The sequence below is a fragment of the Musca vetustissima genome, unplaced genomic scaffold (assembly GCF_032173495.1).
Source record: "Musca vetustissima isolate MV318-11 ecotype Yass unplaced genomic scaffold, APGP_CSIRO_Mvet_v1 utg8100, whole genome shotgun sequence".
NCBI lineage: Eukaryota > Metazoa > Arthropoda > Insecta > Diptera > Muscidae > Musca > Musca vetustissima.
The window spans coordinates 574-20,690 of record NW_026875263.1 but is presented as its reverse complement, the minus strand read 5'-3'; the positions used below and the strand labels follow the sequence as shown (position 1 = coordinate 20,690).

General features: G+C 34.6%; 1 protein-coding gene across 1 annotated transcript in view; it reads right to left on the bottom strand.

Moving 5' to 3' along the window:
- Positions 1 to 813, bottom strand: part of LOC133337737 (uncharacterized) — a 37,442-nt gene extending 36,629 nt beyond the window's left edge. Inside the window, exon 1 of the mRNA XM_061545942.1 lies at positions 455 to 813. Coding sequence (XP_061401926.1) covers positions 455 to 676 — 222 coding nt within the window. The 5' untranslated portion in view covers positions 677 to 813. The remainder of the gene's footprint in view (positions 1 to 454) is intronic.
- Positions 814 to 20,117: the final 19,304 nt, after the last annotated feature.

Genomic DNA, 20,117 nt, shown 5'->3' with positions numbered 1-20,117 from the left:
ACTTTTCTTTTCATAATGCCATAGAAAATGTTGTTATCGATATTATAAAAGATAATTTATATATTTTTATCGATAACATTATTTATACATATGTTAGTTATCGGAATTTTTTCTATAAAAACAGTCTCCCTAAACTTTTTAATATGAATTGTTACTATCAGTAAAATTTGTCGTAAAAATTGCCATTATCGATAAAATTTTCTACAAAAAAACTGTCTGTTATCGATAACATTTTCTGTGGAAATCAAGAAAACTCAAGATTTTTTTTCCTATTAAGGCCTTTAATTTACCACCCATTCATGTTTTTGATAACCAGGTCACCCTGGTCTATTTACAGACAAACACGGCTTGGATTCTTTACAAAAATTTAGTTAAAAAACGCGGAGTATATGCGAGCTTCTGTGTCTACGCTTTTTAAATACCTTACGCTTAACATTTGTTTCGTTCTACTCACCTGTGAGTCATTAAAATTAAAATCTCTTTCAGCATTTGAAATTACAGGATGCAGCACCAATAGCAGTACAAAACTGTATAGCACTAAAGGATGTGTTGTTGTTGTTATGTGGCACCAGCGTCGCGTTGTCCTTGATGGGGATGTTGACGACGACGATGCTGTTGATGAATGTGGCGATGTCGCTGACATCATTGTTTTTTGTGTTGTTGTCGATGCCATCATCGACAACTTCCTTGTCCTCGTCCTCGTTCTGCTGCTGCTGTTCTGGCTGCAGTTGCAGTTATGGCTGTGACAGTTGTTGTTGCCTATATCTGTGGCGTCGCTAAATGTCGTCGCTAAACGCGAATTTATTTTGGCCACCACCATCAAGAGATAGAGAAGACGATTTTTTGTGCAAAACTCTAAGCAACTAAATTTTTGTTCTTGTTGTTGTAAACTTGTCGTAAAATACTAAAAATAATTTGAATACTTTGTTGTTTTTGGTTTTGGTTGTCGTTGATATAAAAAATAGAAAAAGTGATTTCGAGTCGTAGAGGACTTAAAAAATTTGTGTTGCACTGATGGCTGAATAGTCACAAGACACCGAAAATATAAAAAAATAAAGACCAGGGTAGGCTAGCACTATAAAAATATGCGCGGTTGCTAATAAATTCCAAAAGTTACTTCATCTGTAAAGAGAGGGAGAAGAAGAAGAAGAAAACAAATAAATATTTTGTAAGACATTTTAAAAATCATAAACAAGTTAATTTAGCTGACATGGTAAAGAGTAATGAATACAAACAAATAAAAAATAAGCACAGCTTAAGCTAGAAGTTGTGGCAGAGTTTTGAATGCAACAAAATATTGCCACATTATAATCAGGATACAGTGGGACGATGTAGAATAATATGTGGATTTTTAAAAATATTTGTTCAATGACTTATATAAGTCGTGGATTTTTTTAAAATATTTTTTTTAAGAATATATAAGGCTTGGATTTTTTAAAAAATATATTTTTTCTAGACCTTACATAACGCGAGGATTTTTTACAAATAATTTTTCAAAAATTTATTATGCTCCACTGTATCACAAAAATAAATAAATTTCAATTTCCAAATCAGATTACTGATTTTCCCAAAAACAAAATATCCATAATTTTGACAAGTTAAGACATTTAACCAAGAAATTTAATAAAAAATCCCAACAAAAGCCCCAGAAATGTGTGTCATTGCATATAGCTGACGCCAGTTTCTTACCCAGCTACTCAATCATAAAATGCCAAATTAAAAAAAATATTTAAAATAAAATCGAAAATATGTCATTTAATTAGATTTTTAACGAAAGATAATATTACAAAAAAATAAGCGCTAGGCTTTTGCTGGTTTGTTTTAGGTTGGTGAGGTAGGGCTGACCTGATTTCCTCAATTTTCATTGGAAATTTGTGTGTTGTATCACCACCACCACTTAGCTTATCTTAAAAGAAAGTTGTTATGTTGTTGTTGTTGTGACGCTTGGTTTTCTATCTTGGCCCGGGTAACAACAGTAGTACAACTCTTTGTTTTTTACGCCAGAAAAAAAGAAAGAAAATGTGTCACAATTATTTTTATCTAAAACGTTAAAGGTAGATTTCATTGGCCATGTTTCACGGGTTTTGCTGTTATCAGTGGCGGTGGTGGTGGCAGTGACGATAGAAGCGGCTTCGACAGCAGCATAGTGTGTGTAATGTGCGTAACTCTTTTTCTTCCCTACTACTGATAACACGCAGTTTGAATGTGGGTCAATGTTCAAAATTATATCGAACCCAAAAAAAGAGGAATATCGATAAAAAATATTCCCCGTTCATTGAGGGTTTTTTTAAGAAGAAATATTAATAAAATATTTTTAAAAAATCCATGGAGGAAAAAATATTTTTAAACCAGTAAGGAAAGTGGTAAGGTCGGACTGGGCCGACTATATGATAGTCTACACCAATTTGGGTATATTCTACATATGTATCCTAACAGACGATGTGTTTTTGTTATATATCTATATCTGAACCGATTTCAGGGAAACTTGCCAGAGACTAATATATATTACTTCAGTACGTGATGTCAATCGCTCTAGCTATGGAGTTTTTCACGAAGCTTAGCAACATCATTCTAGACTTAATTCAGTACCCTATACCAAAATTCGTGCAAATCGAAAGATATATAAGGACTTTGGTGGACCAATTACATAAAATCGGACGAAAATATATATGGGAGCTATATCTAAATCTGAACCGATTTTCACGAAACTTAGCGCACATTATTATAGGCGCAATGCAGTACACTATGCCTAAATTCGTGCAAATCAAAAGATTTCCAGGGACTTAAATGGACTATTTATCTAAAATCGGGCGAAACTGTATATGGGAGCTATATCTAAATCTGAACCGATTTTCACGAAACTTCGCACACATCATTCTAGACTTAATTCAGTACGCTACGACAAATGTGGTGCAAATCGAATGATTTTCAGAGACCTTGATACACCAATTACATAAAATCGGACAACAATATATATGGGAGCTATATCTAAATCTGAACCGATTTTCACGAAACTTAACATACATCATTCTGCTATTAATTCAGTACGCTATGCATATTTTCGTGGAAATGGAGGATATATCAGGACTTTGGTGCACTATTTACCTTAAATCGGACGAAAATATATATGGGAGATATATGTAAATCTGAACCGATTTTCACGAAACTTAACACACACCATTGTAGACCTAATTCAGTACGCTATACCAAATTTCGTTCAAATTGTAAGATATAACGGTACTTTGATGTAACATTTACATTAAATCGGTCGAAAATATATATAATATATATATATATATATATATAATCTTGACCGGTTTTTACGAAACACACATCATTCCAGACCTAATTCAGTACACTATGTCAAAATTTCGTGCAAATCGAACGATATATATGGACTTTGGTGCACCATTTACATAAAATCGGACGAAAATATATATGAGAGCTATATCTAAATCTGAACCGATTTTTCCCAATTTCTGTAGGGTTCGTCCTTGGGCCAAATAAATGAGCTGTACCAAATTTCATCCAAATTGGATTATAAATGCGACCTGTACTTTGTTTACAATTTAACATCAACAGACGGAAGGACAGACGGACATGCATAAATCGACTCAGAAAGTGATTCTATGCATATTCTCAAAAGGAACCATAGGTTCATCTCGATTTCTTTTGTCTGTTACAAACATATGCACAAAGACATAATACCCTATACCAAAGTTGGCTGAAGGATATAAAAATCCACGGGGAGATATTTTTAAGAAATTCACACCTTATATTTTTTAAAAATCTTTGAAAAAAAAAAACCTGTCCTCCCTACCTGAGGAAACAAATCATTCCTCAGTTTTTAAGCGTTCGATGTTCCATTCCCCCCTCCACTTTTGTTTTGCCAAAAATCCCCCAAATTTGTTAATTGAAAAATTTTCTACCATCATTATGGAATCCCTCGACACGCACACACACATACTCAAAATAAATCCACCATGGCCTAAATTTGGAAAATTGAAACGGCTTTTTAATATTTAATGCATGTGAACACTTCTAGTTATGTCAAGTACACCCCCACCCCAACCACCATTAAAACAACTTTGAAATCCTTTCAAAATTACGTTTTTCACATGTACGTGTGTGTGAGTTTTTAAAACGTAAAATGATGGACATTTTCTGCGTAGTCATATATAAAAATACCCTGCTTTTGTCTAACAACTCATTCATCCGGTCGTTTTAATTCAGACAAACCAACCATTCATCCATGATGGTCGACTGGCTTTGCACGTGTCCCAATGTTGACCAGCCAGTAAAGCCTGCCTGTCAAAAATATAACCTCACATCCATCCAAAGCAGCTGGTTTTGTTTTTAGGTTTTATGCTAAAACATTCGTGTTATGACCCTGTTTTTTTGGACTACTTCCCGGCCAGCAAAAGGGATGATGACGATGATGATCTCGCTTCATGGTCATTCACAGAAGAGTTGTTTATAATTGTTTACATAGAGACGCGCGTGCACGCTTCTTCGTTTACGAATGAGTAGGAGATGGAGATAATAAACTTCTATGGCCCGTACGAAGGGATGGACGGACGGACGGATGTAAACACTCTAATTCCGGGTCATTGGTCAGTTGTTGTCCATCAAACGCAAATACTTATTCGCTTCAATGCAAACGGTGAAAAAACAAAACAAACAACAGAATTGTTATTCAGCTGGTGCTGTTGCTGGAGCTGTGCTACCTAAAATAAACTCCCTAATGTAGGTCATCATCATCATCATTCGCATCGACGTCGTCAGTTTCAGCATGTGTATGTAGTAAATATGTACATAGTTGGCAGAATGTGGCAACAGCGGGTGGTATTCTTTGTGTATTGTGTGGTCGCTTGCGGCACATTTGCATGATGCCCTTGTTGCTTGGATTGCCTGTCCGTCCGTCTGTCTGTCATCTATTCCAACAAATGCTGCACAATTTGAATTTGAAATATATTTCAATTTCACACATTGTACCCTGCCCAGCTTATATTTGTTTGTGGTTCATTGAAACTGTCCATTCCGTATGAATTGATTATTGACAACAACAACAACAAGGCATTAAGAATATTTCCAATATTTCCAAATAAGAAAGCTGTCGATTTATCAAAATATTCGATATATTTTGAGTAGGGATTAAATATTAGGCAACATTTGTTAGCACTGTATTTGTCAGTGGTCGGGGGTCAGAAACTTAATCAGTAAGCTGTCGTAATATTTATAGTGAGTGTGTGTATGATTTCAATGAAATATGATGAGTATGACTAGTTAGGGTCTTAGAGGTTCGAGACTAAGCAAATTGAAAACAAATCCATAATTTATTATACCCTATAAAACTATGTTGTCAGGGTATTTCAGCATTGTGCAGCCCCAATAGTTTGTAACGCCGGGAAATATTGGTCCTAGGCCCACCTTTAAGTATACCGATCGTCATATCTCGACTAGCTGAGTCCATCTAGACATGTGTGTCCGTCCGTCTGTCCATTATAATTTGTAAACACGATACAGGGCACAGTTATGGACCAATCTTCACGAAATTTTGCATGTAGGATGGGTTCTGGCCAATGAAGACCCCTATTGTTTTCGGCTAATATTTAGGGGACGAAATGGACCAAAAACTTTATTTTTGTATGATTTTCTGGTCGCTCCAGAGGCCACAATTATGACCAAAACATTGTGATTTTTTACATGGAGAAGGAGATCGGGCCAGGAATAAGCATGCCTGTTTCGATAAACATCGATCAATATTTAGCGGGTAAAATGGACCCTGACTTTTGTGTGACAAATTACAAAATTTATATTCTACAACGTATATATTTAGCCCTGAAGGACACAGACCCGACAAATTTGATAGTATATCCAAGAGGAGTGGTTGGCCTTTAAATCGATACCAAGTATATATATATATATATACCAACTATGTGGGAGTTATACGTAAATATTTACAGGTGTTTACGTATTCATATATTATTTAGTAACCCATTACCACATTAGAGGGCGAAAATATAGCCCAGATCGCTTTGAAGAAATTTTCTATGAGGATCCAGATATGGACAAGGACAAAACCTATAATTTTCGGTGTTGATCAGATATTAATATTGGGATGAATTGGACGGAAAACTTATTTTTTGTTGTGTTTTTTTCGAGTCGTTCTATAGGCCACAATTGAAAGTCGAACATTACCACCCAACCCACGGGGAAGGAAATCTGGACAAGTAATTAGAAGGGCTGTAATAATAATATTTGTTGACCTCTATTCGGTCAAGAGGGTGCAAATATCGAGAAGTATTGCCCAAGCTCAGAATGTAGTACCACAGAAAGTTCGATTTTCGTGGAAGTTGTGTAGGGTATCATATGGTCGACCCCGTCCGACTAAATAATAATAATAATTTTCCATACATAGTAAAGGAAAAATATTTTAAAAAAATCCAAGCTTTACATAGAGGAGGAAAAATATTTTTAAAAAATCTAAAAAAATATTTTTAAAAAAGCTCCGCCTTATAAAGCGAAGGGTCCCCTCAAGATTTCATTAGGTAGAAAAAAATACACCCACTTCGATCAGAAAATTCGCATAAAACCTCAGAAAAATGAGGTAGGACCATTTTGAGAGGGCTATATTAAAAATTCGACCGGTATTAAAAATTATATCCAAGGATGATTGTCAGCGCTCCAGCAAGGCAATTAACAGCAAATTGGTTGGGTAATGCATCTAAAACCAACAAAATACCGAAAATGATGCAGCACCTTCATATTGGGGCCATTCTGATCCATTGAATATTTTGAGGTGTAGCAAACGGAAAGACACACTCTCTACCTTATGGTGGACACCTCAGACCCGTGAAATTGTTTTAAGAAAAAAATATTTTTTATGAAAAAATCAGTCCTTACAGTCTTGGTGATTTTTTCAATAACATTTTTTGCTATAGGAAAAAGTCCTCAGGCCTCACATTGGTCTCATGCCTGTTGATGACAACAAAGTCTATTAGCATTTGCCATTTCCATTTTCTGTCTAGACATGCCATTTGAAGGTGTTCTTAAGGCTCAAAAGCCATTAACAGCAAGCAATATGCAAAAAAAAAAATGACAGGCGAAAATCCTTAAAATCCCCAAAAAGGATCCACTCAACAACACACAAAAGGAACCTGCAAATCGGCAAAAAAATATTCGCCAAGAAAAAAAATCAAAAAATCCACTTTATACGACAACATAAAACGCGGGAAGTGAAGTTAATGTATGACACAGTCTAAAACCTAAAAAATTCTTAAGGCAGGAAGCCGCAGCAGAACAAAAAAAAATGTGTTTTAGTATTTCAAGGTCTCAGACCGGATTACTTAAGTGGCAATTTTTATTATTACTATTATTACTTAAAAAAATATTATTATGTATTTATATTTTTCTCTCTCTCCCCTTCTCTTTCGTAAGTTTTATTACATCGGCAGACAACAAACAAACAAATCCGCCCAAACATCTAATAGCACACAACCAGATACACCAAAATGAAGAGGTTAAAAAGGGCTAAAATATTTCCTTCATTATTTTTTTTTTTTCAAACAGCAACAACAACAATAATAGCAACAACTTATAAAATATGTTTTACTTGTTGTTGTACACAATTTATTTATGTCGTCGTTACTAGTGTTTCCCAATTTTCGTGTATAGCGTATTTATTTATAATTTTTCGGTGCGAGTCGAGTGTTTCATTCCAAAGCAACAGTCAGCCAGCGAAGAGATAAACAAACACCAAAATACAGTCAAAAAGGTCAATATTGCATGTTTTCACAAAAATTATTTCATTTTCGAAGACAACGGCAGCGATACATTACGACAGGCAGGCAGGCAAGCGGACGTGCGGACAGACAGACAGACGAACCATACAACCTATTAGCATGAGAAGAATGAATGGGAGAAGAACAAGTCAGCAGAAGTAGCAGCAGCCTCAGCAGAAATTACAACATCGCCAGCGGAATGACAAAACATTCCGCACACCCCAGCTCCCCGAGCTGAGCGAGCACCCATTATGTTGTTGGGTATGCACTCAGAGCAGTTGTACTCGGCTTGGTGTGGTGTGGAACAACAAGCAGAGTATGGTTGTTAAACAAGGCCGTACATAGAGACAAGAAATAAACGTGGTGGCAGCAGGCACAGTCATTCATTCATTCCGACGTTACCATCGTCGTCATAAATTGTTAAAGAAATTCCAAATTCCAGCCGCACCTGGTCCGCCGTGAGAGAGATCAAACGAGCGAGCAACAGAAAAAAGAAGTCTACACAACACCAACAACTTTAATGCGAAAAACGTACTGAGAGTAAAACAAACACCTAACAATTTACAATCCACCAGATACAAAACAAGAAAATCCAAAACACGTACCGCGTGAATGAGTACTCGTACAAAACCACGTTCACGAGAAGTATCTGTGTGAGCAGCACAGGCTCTCAACTGGAAGATTGTCTTCGCACAACTAATTTCACAGCCACAGCAGACGACAGAGACTGATTTGCCGGGCCATAGTCATGTCGGAAGAATCGAACCAAACCTATATTTGTTTGACTGGGAGTGCTATGGGTGTGCGAGAGAGTGTGTGTTTTTTTTTGAGAATGAGCGTTGCCAGTTTTTATGTGTGACGTTATGGTGAGGGGACTGTATCTTTGCCAAATTGTTGCCAATGCATGCCATGTAGGAGTGTGGAGCAGTGATGGTAATGGGGACGAAATTTCGTACGACCTATTCAAAAAATGATATTTTATAGAATATATACAGCCTAGGGGTTTTTAATAAATATGTCTGCGGATTTTATCTATATATAAAAAAATTATCCAATGATTCCAATTTTTTTTTCTAAAAATTGATTTTCAGTGATCTGAGGTTTTTTCTATAGAAACCAGTAATTCTAAGTATGTAGCAGTAATTGTCCCTGTAGGGACGATTTTTTTATATCCTCAGACTTATGGCTAATGAGAGTATATACACTCTGATGCGGGAAAAATGTGCCTCGTCGAAATATTGTTTTAGATCCCGTGTTTCTTTGAACCAAATCCGTTTCAGACGATTTGGAGTACATTTACAAATGTCTGTCCGTCCGTCTGTATGTCTGAGGAACAAGACCTCAATCTTTGTCTATAGGTCTCCTATAACAGCCAATGGAACCTGTGGACTTTTTATACCCTAAAAGAAAGTTTGTAATTTCGCGAAATATTGGTCTAAGACCACCTGATCGTTATATCACGGCCAGCTGAATCTGTCCAGATATTTGTGTCCGTCCGTCTGTCCATTATAATTTGTAAACTAAGTACAGTCCACATTTGTAAACTGTGTTGGATCGGTTTGGGCCAAAAAAGACCCCCTAGAAGGCCGAAATGTCACTCCGATCGCTATGAAATTTTACATGAAACTGCGATTGTGGTCAACGACGACACGTATATTTTTCGATGGTGATTAGACGATATTTTGGAATGAATTGGACCGAATACTTTATTGCCGCTCTTGAGGCCACAATCATCAAGCGAACATCGCAAATTGTACACGGGGAAGACGATATTCATATTGTCATTATTTAGCGGATCAAATAAACCAAATAAAATGTAAATTCCAAGAAAACGTGACCCGAAAAAGAAAGATGTTGACCTCTAATCGAATATCAACGCTATTGATGGGAGATGTTGTATATGGGAGAAATACTCAACTATGTTAGAGGTTCTACAAATTCGAACATATTTGGATTAACATTATCACGCTAGAGGGTGCAAATATCGTGAACTATTGCCCAAGTTCGGAATATAGATCCACACAAAGTTCAAGTGTAGTGGTAGTTGTGTAGGGTATCGTATAGTCGATGCCGCCAGACTTTGCTGCTGAGCTCCCTGGTTTTAATTTAAAATAAAGTAGATTTGAGGAAAAAATATTTATTTTTTTACAATTTCGATTTTTTCTAATTCCAAATATTTTACAAAAAAAATTCTTTATTTGCCGAGCAAGGATTTATGCTAGAAAAAAATTTTATATATTCACAGGATTTATTAAATCATCAATTTTTATAAAAAACTCAATCTAAGCCACTTAAATCTTTTTTTTTTGTTTTTAAATACCGGTGAGGTCGGATTTTTCTCTACAGATTATGGACTCCTCAGTCACTGTGGAATGATGTTGTAATATAAAAAATATATCACTGAGATTGATATATTGAAGATTGATTTGTGGAATATTGAATTTTGTTTTATAAAAAAATCCTCAGGCCTCCGGACATTGATTTTTTATATAGAAAAAACCTCCTCAATTGCTGAGCACTAATTTAAAAGTTGACTGTCAAAAATTAAAATGTCGATTTTGTATAGTAAAAAAATCTGAGTGTAGAAAAAATGCCCAATTTTTAATTAAACAAAATTTCGACATAAAGAAGTCAAACAAATATGCGGACTTTGATTTTCTATAGAATATACAAAAATTCTTTAGTTACTTTTTTCCTAAAGAAAAATCTCCCATAGTCTCAGAGGACTAAATTTATCCCTGTGAGGATTTTTTGTACCCATTTTTTTCACACATCAAATCCTTATTTCCCAACACTGGCGTTTGTACCTGTATTTGTATCTGAGTGCTGTTTGGCTTACTCTGGTTTGTTTTGTACAAATAGTTGTTTGATGTTGCGCTCGATTTTTTTTTTTGCTTTCATACAAAACAATGGCAACAACTACCAACACACATCATGCTTTTGTGTATGTGTGTTTTTTTCTGAGAGATACACATACACAGGAATTTGTTAGGTACTTTGCATTGTAATTCACAGAATTAAACGTCGTTTTGCAGAATTTCAAAGTGTTGCACAGTGTTTTGAAAAGGACAAAAAAAGCATTGATGAAAATAGAAAAAAAAATAAACAATTTTCAATAAATTTTATCGATCTGTAATTTTTACAGCCCCTTTAAAGACTAAGACCTCCTTTAGGAGTATGCTAAATTTTGAAAAATATGTTCATCTAGATATGAAGATCTGGTATAGCTCCTGTATATAATTGGTTTACTACTTTCCTCTATATATCGTTGGCCCATTTTTTTATTAATAGGAATCTTCAATTTTTTCTCCAGTCTTATAGATTATTTTCCTATGGACTATTATAGAAATAAAATCTCTAACAGAATTTCTATAACTGAGTTTTGAAGAAAATCCATATCGACGCTTTCCATATGTGGGCCAACAATAAAACAAAATCTGCATAGATAATAGAAAATATTCAATAGCTATTATTACCCAAGCCAAAGGACAAATATTTGGAATTTCTATTGACAATTTTTTAAAAGTAGGTATATTAATTTTTAAAAAAAAGGCCCTTCCAAATATGAATATCTTGAAGTATTTACCTATAAAAATGTTTAATAATTTTACTCTGCAGATCACATGTTCAAAAATTTTGAAAATAATTTATCCAGTCTAATGGAATATTTATATCCTCAGCCTTATGGCTAATGAGGGTATATACACATTGATAGGTGAAAATGTGCCTCATCAAAATATTGGTTTTAGACCCCATATTTATTTGCTTTTTTAGACAATTTGGAGTCTATTTACACATGTCCGTTTATCTGTCTGGCCGGCCGGCTGCTGCGCACGATAACTCTCGAAAGGGAGCAAGCGATTTCATCCAAACTATGCACATCGTAATATTTCTTCCAAACTTAGCTTCGAAGATGGGGAATATCGGTCCACTCCCTCTAGTACCTCCCCCACAAAACAGTCAAAATTGTGCTAAAAATTAACGGCTGGCACTTTTCTACTTGTGTCATATGGACTTCAGTAGGTAAAGGTATTCTATATATGTATTAAAAATTAAAAACAATTGAAAAAAAAAAATTAGTTCGGACCTAAAGACAGATCTCCTTTATTGTGTGATTTGATATAAGACCTTCCAAGAACATTCTATTTATGAAGGGCTTATTTAAAAATAAAAAAGAGGTTGCATAGAATTTCTACCTCAAGGAGATTGGGGGTATATGTGTGGATACCTTGGGGCTTATGCATTGACACCATTATTAAAAATTCTCTGACCCATATAAATAAATTTTTCTTTGGATCTAGGATTTTTCAAAAATTTTTTTGTTCAATCAAACCACTGTTCCACAAGGTTTTTTCTCCTTCTGACCCTTATCAACACCATCGCATTTAAGTTAACAAAACTGTCTATTGAAAATTCCGCTGTACCAACAACAACTCTATAGCCATGAAAAAAAAGACGACGTTGTAACTAACAGTCTGAACGTTGTAACCAACCAACCAACCGAACGACCAGACAGACAACCGACCTACCAGCCAGTCATCAGCTGACTGTTTGTAAATTATTTAATGGTGTAACATGGTAAAAATACTGGTGGGGCAAGTGACTCGGGTTTGAAATTGAAACAGCTGCTGTTGGCCGAGGTGAGGAGTAGAGCCCTTTAGTATGTAAAAGGGGAGAGGGAGGAAATGGACACAAATCTCATGCTAAATTGTTTATGGCCAGCCAGGAAAGAAAAAAAAATCATAACAACAGCGAAGGCTAGCAAGATTAAATATTGCGTGTGGCCCGAATCATTTGATTTTGAGATCAGATCGGTTTTAGTTTGGTGTACGGGGGGCTTAGCACATGCGACTATTTGCAGAACCAAATAAAAAAAAAGAAAACACACAAAAATTCCTTTGCACCAAAAGAACACCATTAAAGTATATAAAAAAAAGAAAAAAAAAACGATGAAATACTAGAGAATGAGTGAGGAGAAAAAAACGAAACTTGTAAATCCCAGAATTTTTTGCGATGCATTAGTGCAAAAATCTATTCCACATTTCTCAACGTAAGTAGAATAGAGAAGATTATTTTTGATTTGCTCATTGGCTGATTACTTGATCGCATGCTTGCAAAAAGAAAAAAAATAAATAAATAAATACTAGAGCAGAGCTCCCTCGTCATTGCGACGCAGTGAAGTATGCAAAACGAAGTCATTGTCACTTTAATGTTAATCGAACGTTAATTGTGAATGCCAGGTCAGTGTCTATATGGGATATTTCGAAAATAAAAGGAGTATTCTTTTTTTAATACGAATGATTGGGAACTATAAAATAAGTAATTGTTAGAAACATTTTTTGTTGTAAAAAATTAAAAAAAAAAACAACATTACTTGATTTTTATACCCTACACAGCTATTTTGTCAGGGTATTATAACTTTGTGCAGCCCCAAGAGCTTGTAACGCGGCGAAATATTGGTCCTAGACCCACCTTTAAGTATACCGATCGTCATATCCCGACTAGCTGAGTCGATCTAGACATGTGTGTCCGTCCGTCTGTCCATTATAATTTGTAAACACGATACAGGCCACAGTTATGGACCAATCTTATCTTCTGGCCAATAAGGACCCCTATTGTTTTTGGTTCATATTTAGGGGATTGGGATGGACCAAATACTTAACTTTTGTCGGTTTTTCTGGTCGTTCCAGAGACCGCAATTATAGCCCAAACATGTCGAATTTTTACATGGAGAAGGGGATCGGACCAAAGAATAAGCATACTTGTTTTGATAAAGATCGTTAAAAATTAAAAAAATGTATTCTATGGCGTATATATTTACTCCTGAAGGACATAGACCCGATAAGTTGATAGTATATCCAAGAGGAGTGGTTGACCTTTAAATTGATACCAATTATATCGTCGTAGGTACTCGGATGAGGGAGTTACACTTAAATATTTACAGGTGCTTAAGTATTAATATATTTTTATTATCACACTGGTGGCCGGAAATATAGCGCTGATCGCTTTGAAATGTTCCATGAGGTTCCAGTTATGGTCAAGGACAACGCCTAAAATGTTAGGTGATGATCAGATAATGATTTTTCGGATGAAGTGGACCGAAAACTTAATTATTTGTACTTTTCGAGTCGAAAGCCGAACATCACAACACAACCCACAGTGAAGGGAATCTGGACAAGTAATTAGAGGGTCTGTACTGATTATTAGTAACATTTGTTGACCTCTAGCTAGCCAAAAGTGTGCAAATATCGCGAAATATTGCCCAATCTCAGAATATAGAACCACAAAAAATTAGATTTTCATGGAAGTTGTGTTGGGTATCATATGGTCTGCTCCGCTCACTGGTTTTTGATTGAAATATTTAAAAATTTCTTTAAAAATTTAAGGAGACACCCCAATCCCTAACAGAAATAAGCGATTTTCCAAAAATATTTTTTCAAAGGTCCGCCATTTTGTTCATTTTTGAGTGAAGTCAATAAATATTGGTCCTAGACCCACATTTTAGTATACCGAATATTTGAGTCAGTATAAACACGATATAGCTCACATTAATAGACCAATCGTCACGAAATTGTTCATGTTCGATGGGTTCGGGCCAAAGAAGACCGCTATTGTTTTTGGTAATGATCGTTTCATATTTTGGGGATGAAATGGATGAAAAATCTTATTTTTGTGCGATTTTCTGATCGCTCTAAAGGTCACAAATACGACTTTGATATCAAGAGAAGGGGATCTGCCCATGAAATAGTCATGACCCTTTTATAATAATATATCCCTATATATCTTTCGATTTGCACGAAATTTGGCACAGCGCAATGCATTAGGTATAGAATGATGTGTGTTAAGTTTCTTGAAAATCGGTTCAGATTTGGATATAGCTCCCATATATATTTTCGTCCGATTTAAGGTAAATGGTGTACCAAGGTCCCTTAATATATTTCGTTTTGCACGAAACTTGGCACAGCGTAATGAATTAGGTCTAGAATGATGTGTGTTAAGTTTCGTGAAAATTGGTTCAGATTTAGATATAGCTTTCATATATATTCTCGTTCGATTAAAGGTAAATGGTGCAGCAACGTCCCTATATATATTTCGATTTGCACGAAATTTGGCACAGCGAAGTGAATTAGGTACAGAATGACGTGTGTTAAGTTTCCTGAAAATCGGTTCAGATTTAGATATAGCTCCCATATATATTTTCGTCCGATTTAATATAAATGATGCAAAAAGTCCCTATATATCTTTCGATTTGCACGAAATTTGGCACAGCGTAATGAATTAGGTCTAGAATGATGTGTGTTAAGTTTCGTGAAAATCGGTTCAGATTTAGATATAGGTCTCATATATATTTTCGGCCGATTTAAGGTTAATGGTGTACCAAAGTCCCTATATATCTTTCGATTTGCACGAAATTTGGCACAGCGTAATGAATTAGGTGTACAATGATGTGTGTTAAGTTACCTGAAATCGGTTCGGATTTAGATATAGCTTCTATATCCGACCAAATGAAAAATGTGGTATCGGTTGCAGAATGACATGTTTATGGATCCAGTTTCATTTTACTGGTCCTTTGAAAATGCGATGTCTGTTAGGAATCATCTGTTGAATATACCCAAAGTGGTGAAGGGTATCATATAGTCGGCCTCGTCCGACTTTACTACTTTCCTTACTGGTTTTATATAAAAAAGGATCAGAAGCTTGTCGTAAAATTCCAATGTCTCTATGAAAATAATGACCCTAATATCTCAAAAATTTTATAAACTTCTTTTTTATTTCCCATATCAAATCGAATCCGCCTACCCTTCAAACTTCTATTAGAGAAAAATTAAAAAAAAAAATGTTGTGAGTTTTTTGTGCCAACTTCCAAATCAAAGCTCTTCCTAGTACTACTCGTACGTACGGTACGTACTATTATGATATCTATACTAAACAAAATTGCCGGTATTTACACAACAACAACAATAAAACAAACCAAAATAGACTTGCGTATTAGTTTGTGCCGTTTTAAGGGTTTGTTGCTGCGGCAAGGACGAGACAGTGGTACGGTACTGGGATAGATTTCATCCCCTTTCATAAATTATGTGCGAGTGTGGGTGTGTGTATGTGTATTGGTATCTAGACACAGGAGATATGTAAACAATAAAATTTCACTTTAATGTCAGTTAAAGTTATGAATATTTTTTTGGTTTCGAAATTCCGAAACAAAAAATAACCTTTAACATGATTGTGCAATATTTACTATTTTCCTAAGCAAAATTGATGGAGAAATAAATTCTTAATCAGTTTTTGTTTTTTCGGAATTAGCAACTATTTAAATATCACTAGACTTAGCTATGACACATGAAATTATGTTGTCAAGATATGTCGAAAACAATTTTGGCATATTTCATTTTATATGAAAATATTTTCGACAAATTTTTCCTACCATTCTTCTTAGACCTTATCACACATTCCTTTTGCTGTTTTTATCTCAGAAAACCCGAAAACATGGTATGTAGAAATTAAGCATATCAGATTAGATTACAGCTGTCAGACAGTAGTTAGTTTTTTGGAATTAAAAAAAATTGTGGTAATGAAATTTTGTGGAATTTTTGGGAAGACTATTTACGGGTAGGGAGAGACATTTTTTCTATAGAAAAAATTTCCGCAGGTCCCCTGAGGACTGTTTTTCTATAGAAAAAATTTCCTCAGGTCTCCTGAGCACTGTTTTTCTACAGAAAAAAATTGCTCAGGTCTCCTGAGCACTGTTTTTCTATAGAAAAAAATTGCTCAGGTCTCCTGAGCACTGTTTTTCTATAGAAAAAAATTGCTCAGGTCTCCTGAGCACTGTTTTTCTATAGAAAAAAATTGCTAAGGTCCCCTGAGCACTGTTTTTCTATAGGAAAATTTTCCTCAGGTCCCCTGAGGACTGTTTTTTTATAGAAAAAATTTCCTCAGGTCCCCTGAGGACTGTTTTTCTATAGAAAAAATTTCCTCAGGTCCCCTGAGGACTGTTTTTCTATAGAAAAAATTTCCTCAGGTCTCCTGAGCACTGTTTTTCTATAGAAAAAATTTTTTCTGTAGAAAAAAATTGCTCAGGTCCCCTGAGCACTGTTTTTCTATAGAAAAAATTTCCTCAGGTCCCCTGAGGACTGTTTTTTTATAGAAAAAATTTCCTCAGGTCCCCTGAGGACTGTTTTTCTATAGAAAAAAATTGCTAAGGTCCCCTGAGCACTGTTTTTCTATAGGAAAATTTTCCTCAGGTCCCCTGAGGACTGTTTTTTTATAGAAAAAATTTCCTCAGGTCCCCTGAGGACTGTTTTTCTATAGAAAAAATTTCCTCAGGTCCCCTGAGGACTGTTTTTCTATAGAAAAAATTTCCTCAGGTCTCCTGAGCACTGTTTTTCTATAGAAAAAATTTTTTCTGTAGAAAAAAATTGCTCAGGTCCCCTGAGCACTGTTTTTCTATAGAAAAAATTTCCTCAGGTCCCCTGAGGACTGTTTTTTTATAGAAAAAATTTCCTCAGGTCCCCTGAGGACTGTTTTTCTATAGAAAAAATTTCCTCAGGTCCCCTGAGGACTGTTTTTCTATAGAAAAAATTTCCTCAGGTCCCCTGAGGACTGTTTTTCTATAGATAAAATTTCCTCGGGTCCCCTGAGGACTGTTTTTCTATAGAAAAAATTTCCTCAGTTCCCCTGAGAACTGTTTTTCTATAGAAAAAATTTCTTCAGGTCCCCTGAGGACTGTTTTTCTATAGAAAAAATTTCCTCAGGTCCCCTGAGGACTGTTTTTCTATAGAAAAAATTGCTCAGGTCTCCTGAGCACTGTTTTTCTATAGCAAAAAATTGCTCAGGTCTCCTGAGCACTGTTTTTCTATAGCAAAAAATTGCTCAGGTCTCCTGAGCACTGTTTTTCTATAGCAAAAAATTGCTCAGGTCTCCTGAGCACTGTTTTTCTATAGAAAAAAATTACTCAGGTCTCCTGAGCACTGTTTTTCTATAGAAAAAAATTGCTCAGGTCTCCTGAGCACTGTTTTTCTATAGAAAAAAATTGCTCAGGTCTCCTGAGCACTTGGTATTCTAATGGATCCAAAATTGCTCAGGTCTCCTGAGCACTGTTTTTCTATAGAAAAAAATTGCTCAGGTCTCCTGAGCACTGTTTTTCTATAGAAAAAAATTGCTCAGGTCTCCTGAGCACTGTTTTTCTATAGAAAAAAATTGCTCAGGTCTCCTGAGCACTGTTTTTCTATAGAAAAAAATTGCTCAGGTCTCCTGAGCACTGTTTTTCTATAGAAAAAAATTGCTCAGGTCCCCTGAGCACTGTTTTTCTATAGAAAAAAATTGCTCAGGTCTCCTGAGCACTGTTTTTCTATAGAAAAAAATTGCTCAGGTCTCCTGAGCACTGTTTTTCTATAGAAAAAAATTGCTCAGTTCTCCTGAGCACTGTTTTTCTATAGAAAAAAATTGCTCAGGTCTCCTGAGCACTGTTTTTCTATAGAAAAAAATTGCTCAGGTCTCCTGAGCACTGTTTTTCTATAGAAAAAAATTGCTCAGTTCTCCTGAGCACTGTTTTTCTATAGAAAAAAATTGCTCAGGTCTCCTGAACTCTGTTTTTCTATAGAAAAAAATTGCTCAGGTCTCCTGAGCACTGTTTTTCTATAGAAAAAAATTGCTCAGGTCTCCTGGGGATTGTTTTTTATAGAAAAAAAAATCGCAAGGTCTCCTGAGGATTGTTTTTTATAGAAAAAAAAAAATCCTAAGGTGTCCTGAGGATTGTTTTTCTATAGAAAAAAAATTCCTTAGGTCTCCTGAGGATTGTTTTTCTATAGAAAAAAATTCCTTAGGTCTCCTGAGGATTGGTTTTCTATAGAAAAAAATTTATAAGATCTGTTTTTCTATAGAAAAAATTCCTCAGGTCTCCTGAGGATTGTTTTTCTATAGAAAAAAAAAATCATCAGATCTGTTTTTCTATAGAAAAAATTCCCCAGGTTTTTTATAGAAAAATAATTCCTCAGGTCCCCTGAGGACTGTTTTTCTATAGAAAAAATTTCCTCAGGTCCCCTGAGGACTGTTTTTCTATTGAAAAAATATCCTTCCCATTTAGACGACCAGTCTGGGACAAGCAACTTGTCTTCTAAAGTAGTCCATCATAAGATCTTCTGGCCATTTATTGGCCGCCCTCTGCGGTCTTCTTCGGAAGTTGAATTGTTCTTCTATGGAAACTTCCATCGTATTTTTATAAAATGAAATATTTATGTTTTATAGGATACCGTTTTCCTTCTATTAAGGTCCATTGGTATATATGACGATTATGTCTTTTTTTGGTCTATTTATGAAAATATGCAGTGGTACCGATCTATCTAGGTACTGAAATTAAGGTGAATTTTTAGCAAATACAAAAAATTTATTTTTTGACCTTACAAGAAGAGTCTGGAGACGTGGATTTTTTAAAAAATATTTTACAAGAGTCCATAAGAGAGGCGTGGATTTTTTAAAGAATATTTTTCAAGACCCCTTAGGAGAGGCGTGGACCGTTTAAAAAATATTTTTCAAGACCCCTTAGGAGAGGCGTGGACCGTTTAAAAAATATTTTTCAAGACCCCTTAGGAGAGGCGTGGATTTTTTAAAAAAATATTTTTTCAAGCCTATAAATATCTAATATAAAAAAGTTTAGCTTACTCAGCAAATATTAGAATAATTATTTTAGAAATAAGTGTTTAAAATTTTGTTGTTGTTGTTTTTTAATTACAAATTTCTAATTTTTTGATCTGTAACACACACCAACTACAACTACTTTCACTTTCATACTTTGTAAATTTTTCATTATATTTTACTAGTGCTTTGTTTTTTTTTCGTGAAACTATTATTTTGCTAATTAAATTTAATTTATACAAATTATATATTTTTAGTTGAATATTGTTTAAAACTTGTGCATAGTTATATAAATTTTCTTTATTTAAAAAAATGTGATTATAATTACAGTATTAATTTTACAATGTAATTTAATTGTTTTATTATATCAATTTTTATTATTTTTTTTTAAGTTATTCAAATTTATTTTCTTTTTTTCTAATCTGAACTTCATTCACATTTCACATAATCCAAACATTCACAAATAAATCCAATAAGAATTTCACGTCTTATAATCACTAATGATTATTTATTTTTGTTGTTGTTGTTGTTGGTTTTATAAATTATTATTAAACTTAACACATTCAACACAATTTTGCAATTAACAATAACTTTAGTTGTTGTTTTTATTTTTTTTTTTTAATTAAAATTATTCATTTCCACTTTTCACAGATACACCTTCTTAAATATTTAAAATAAAACCAATAAAACTTAATTTAATAA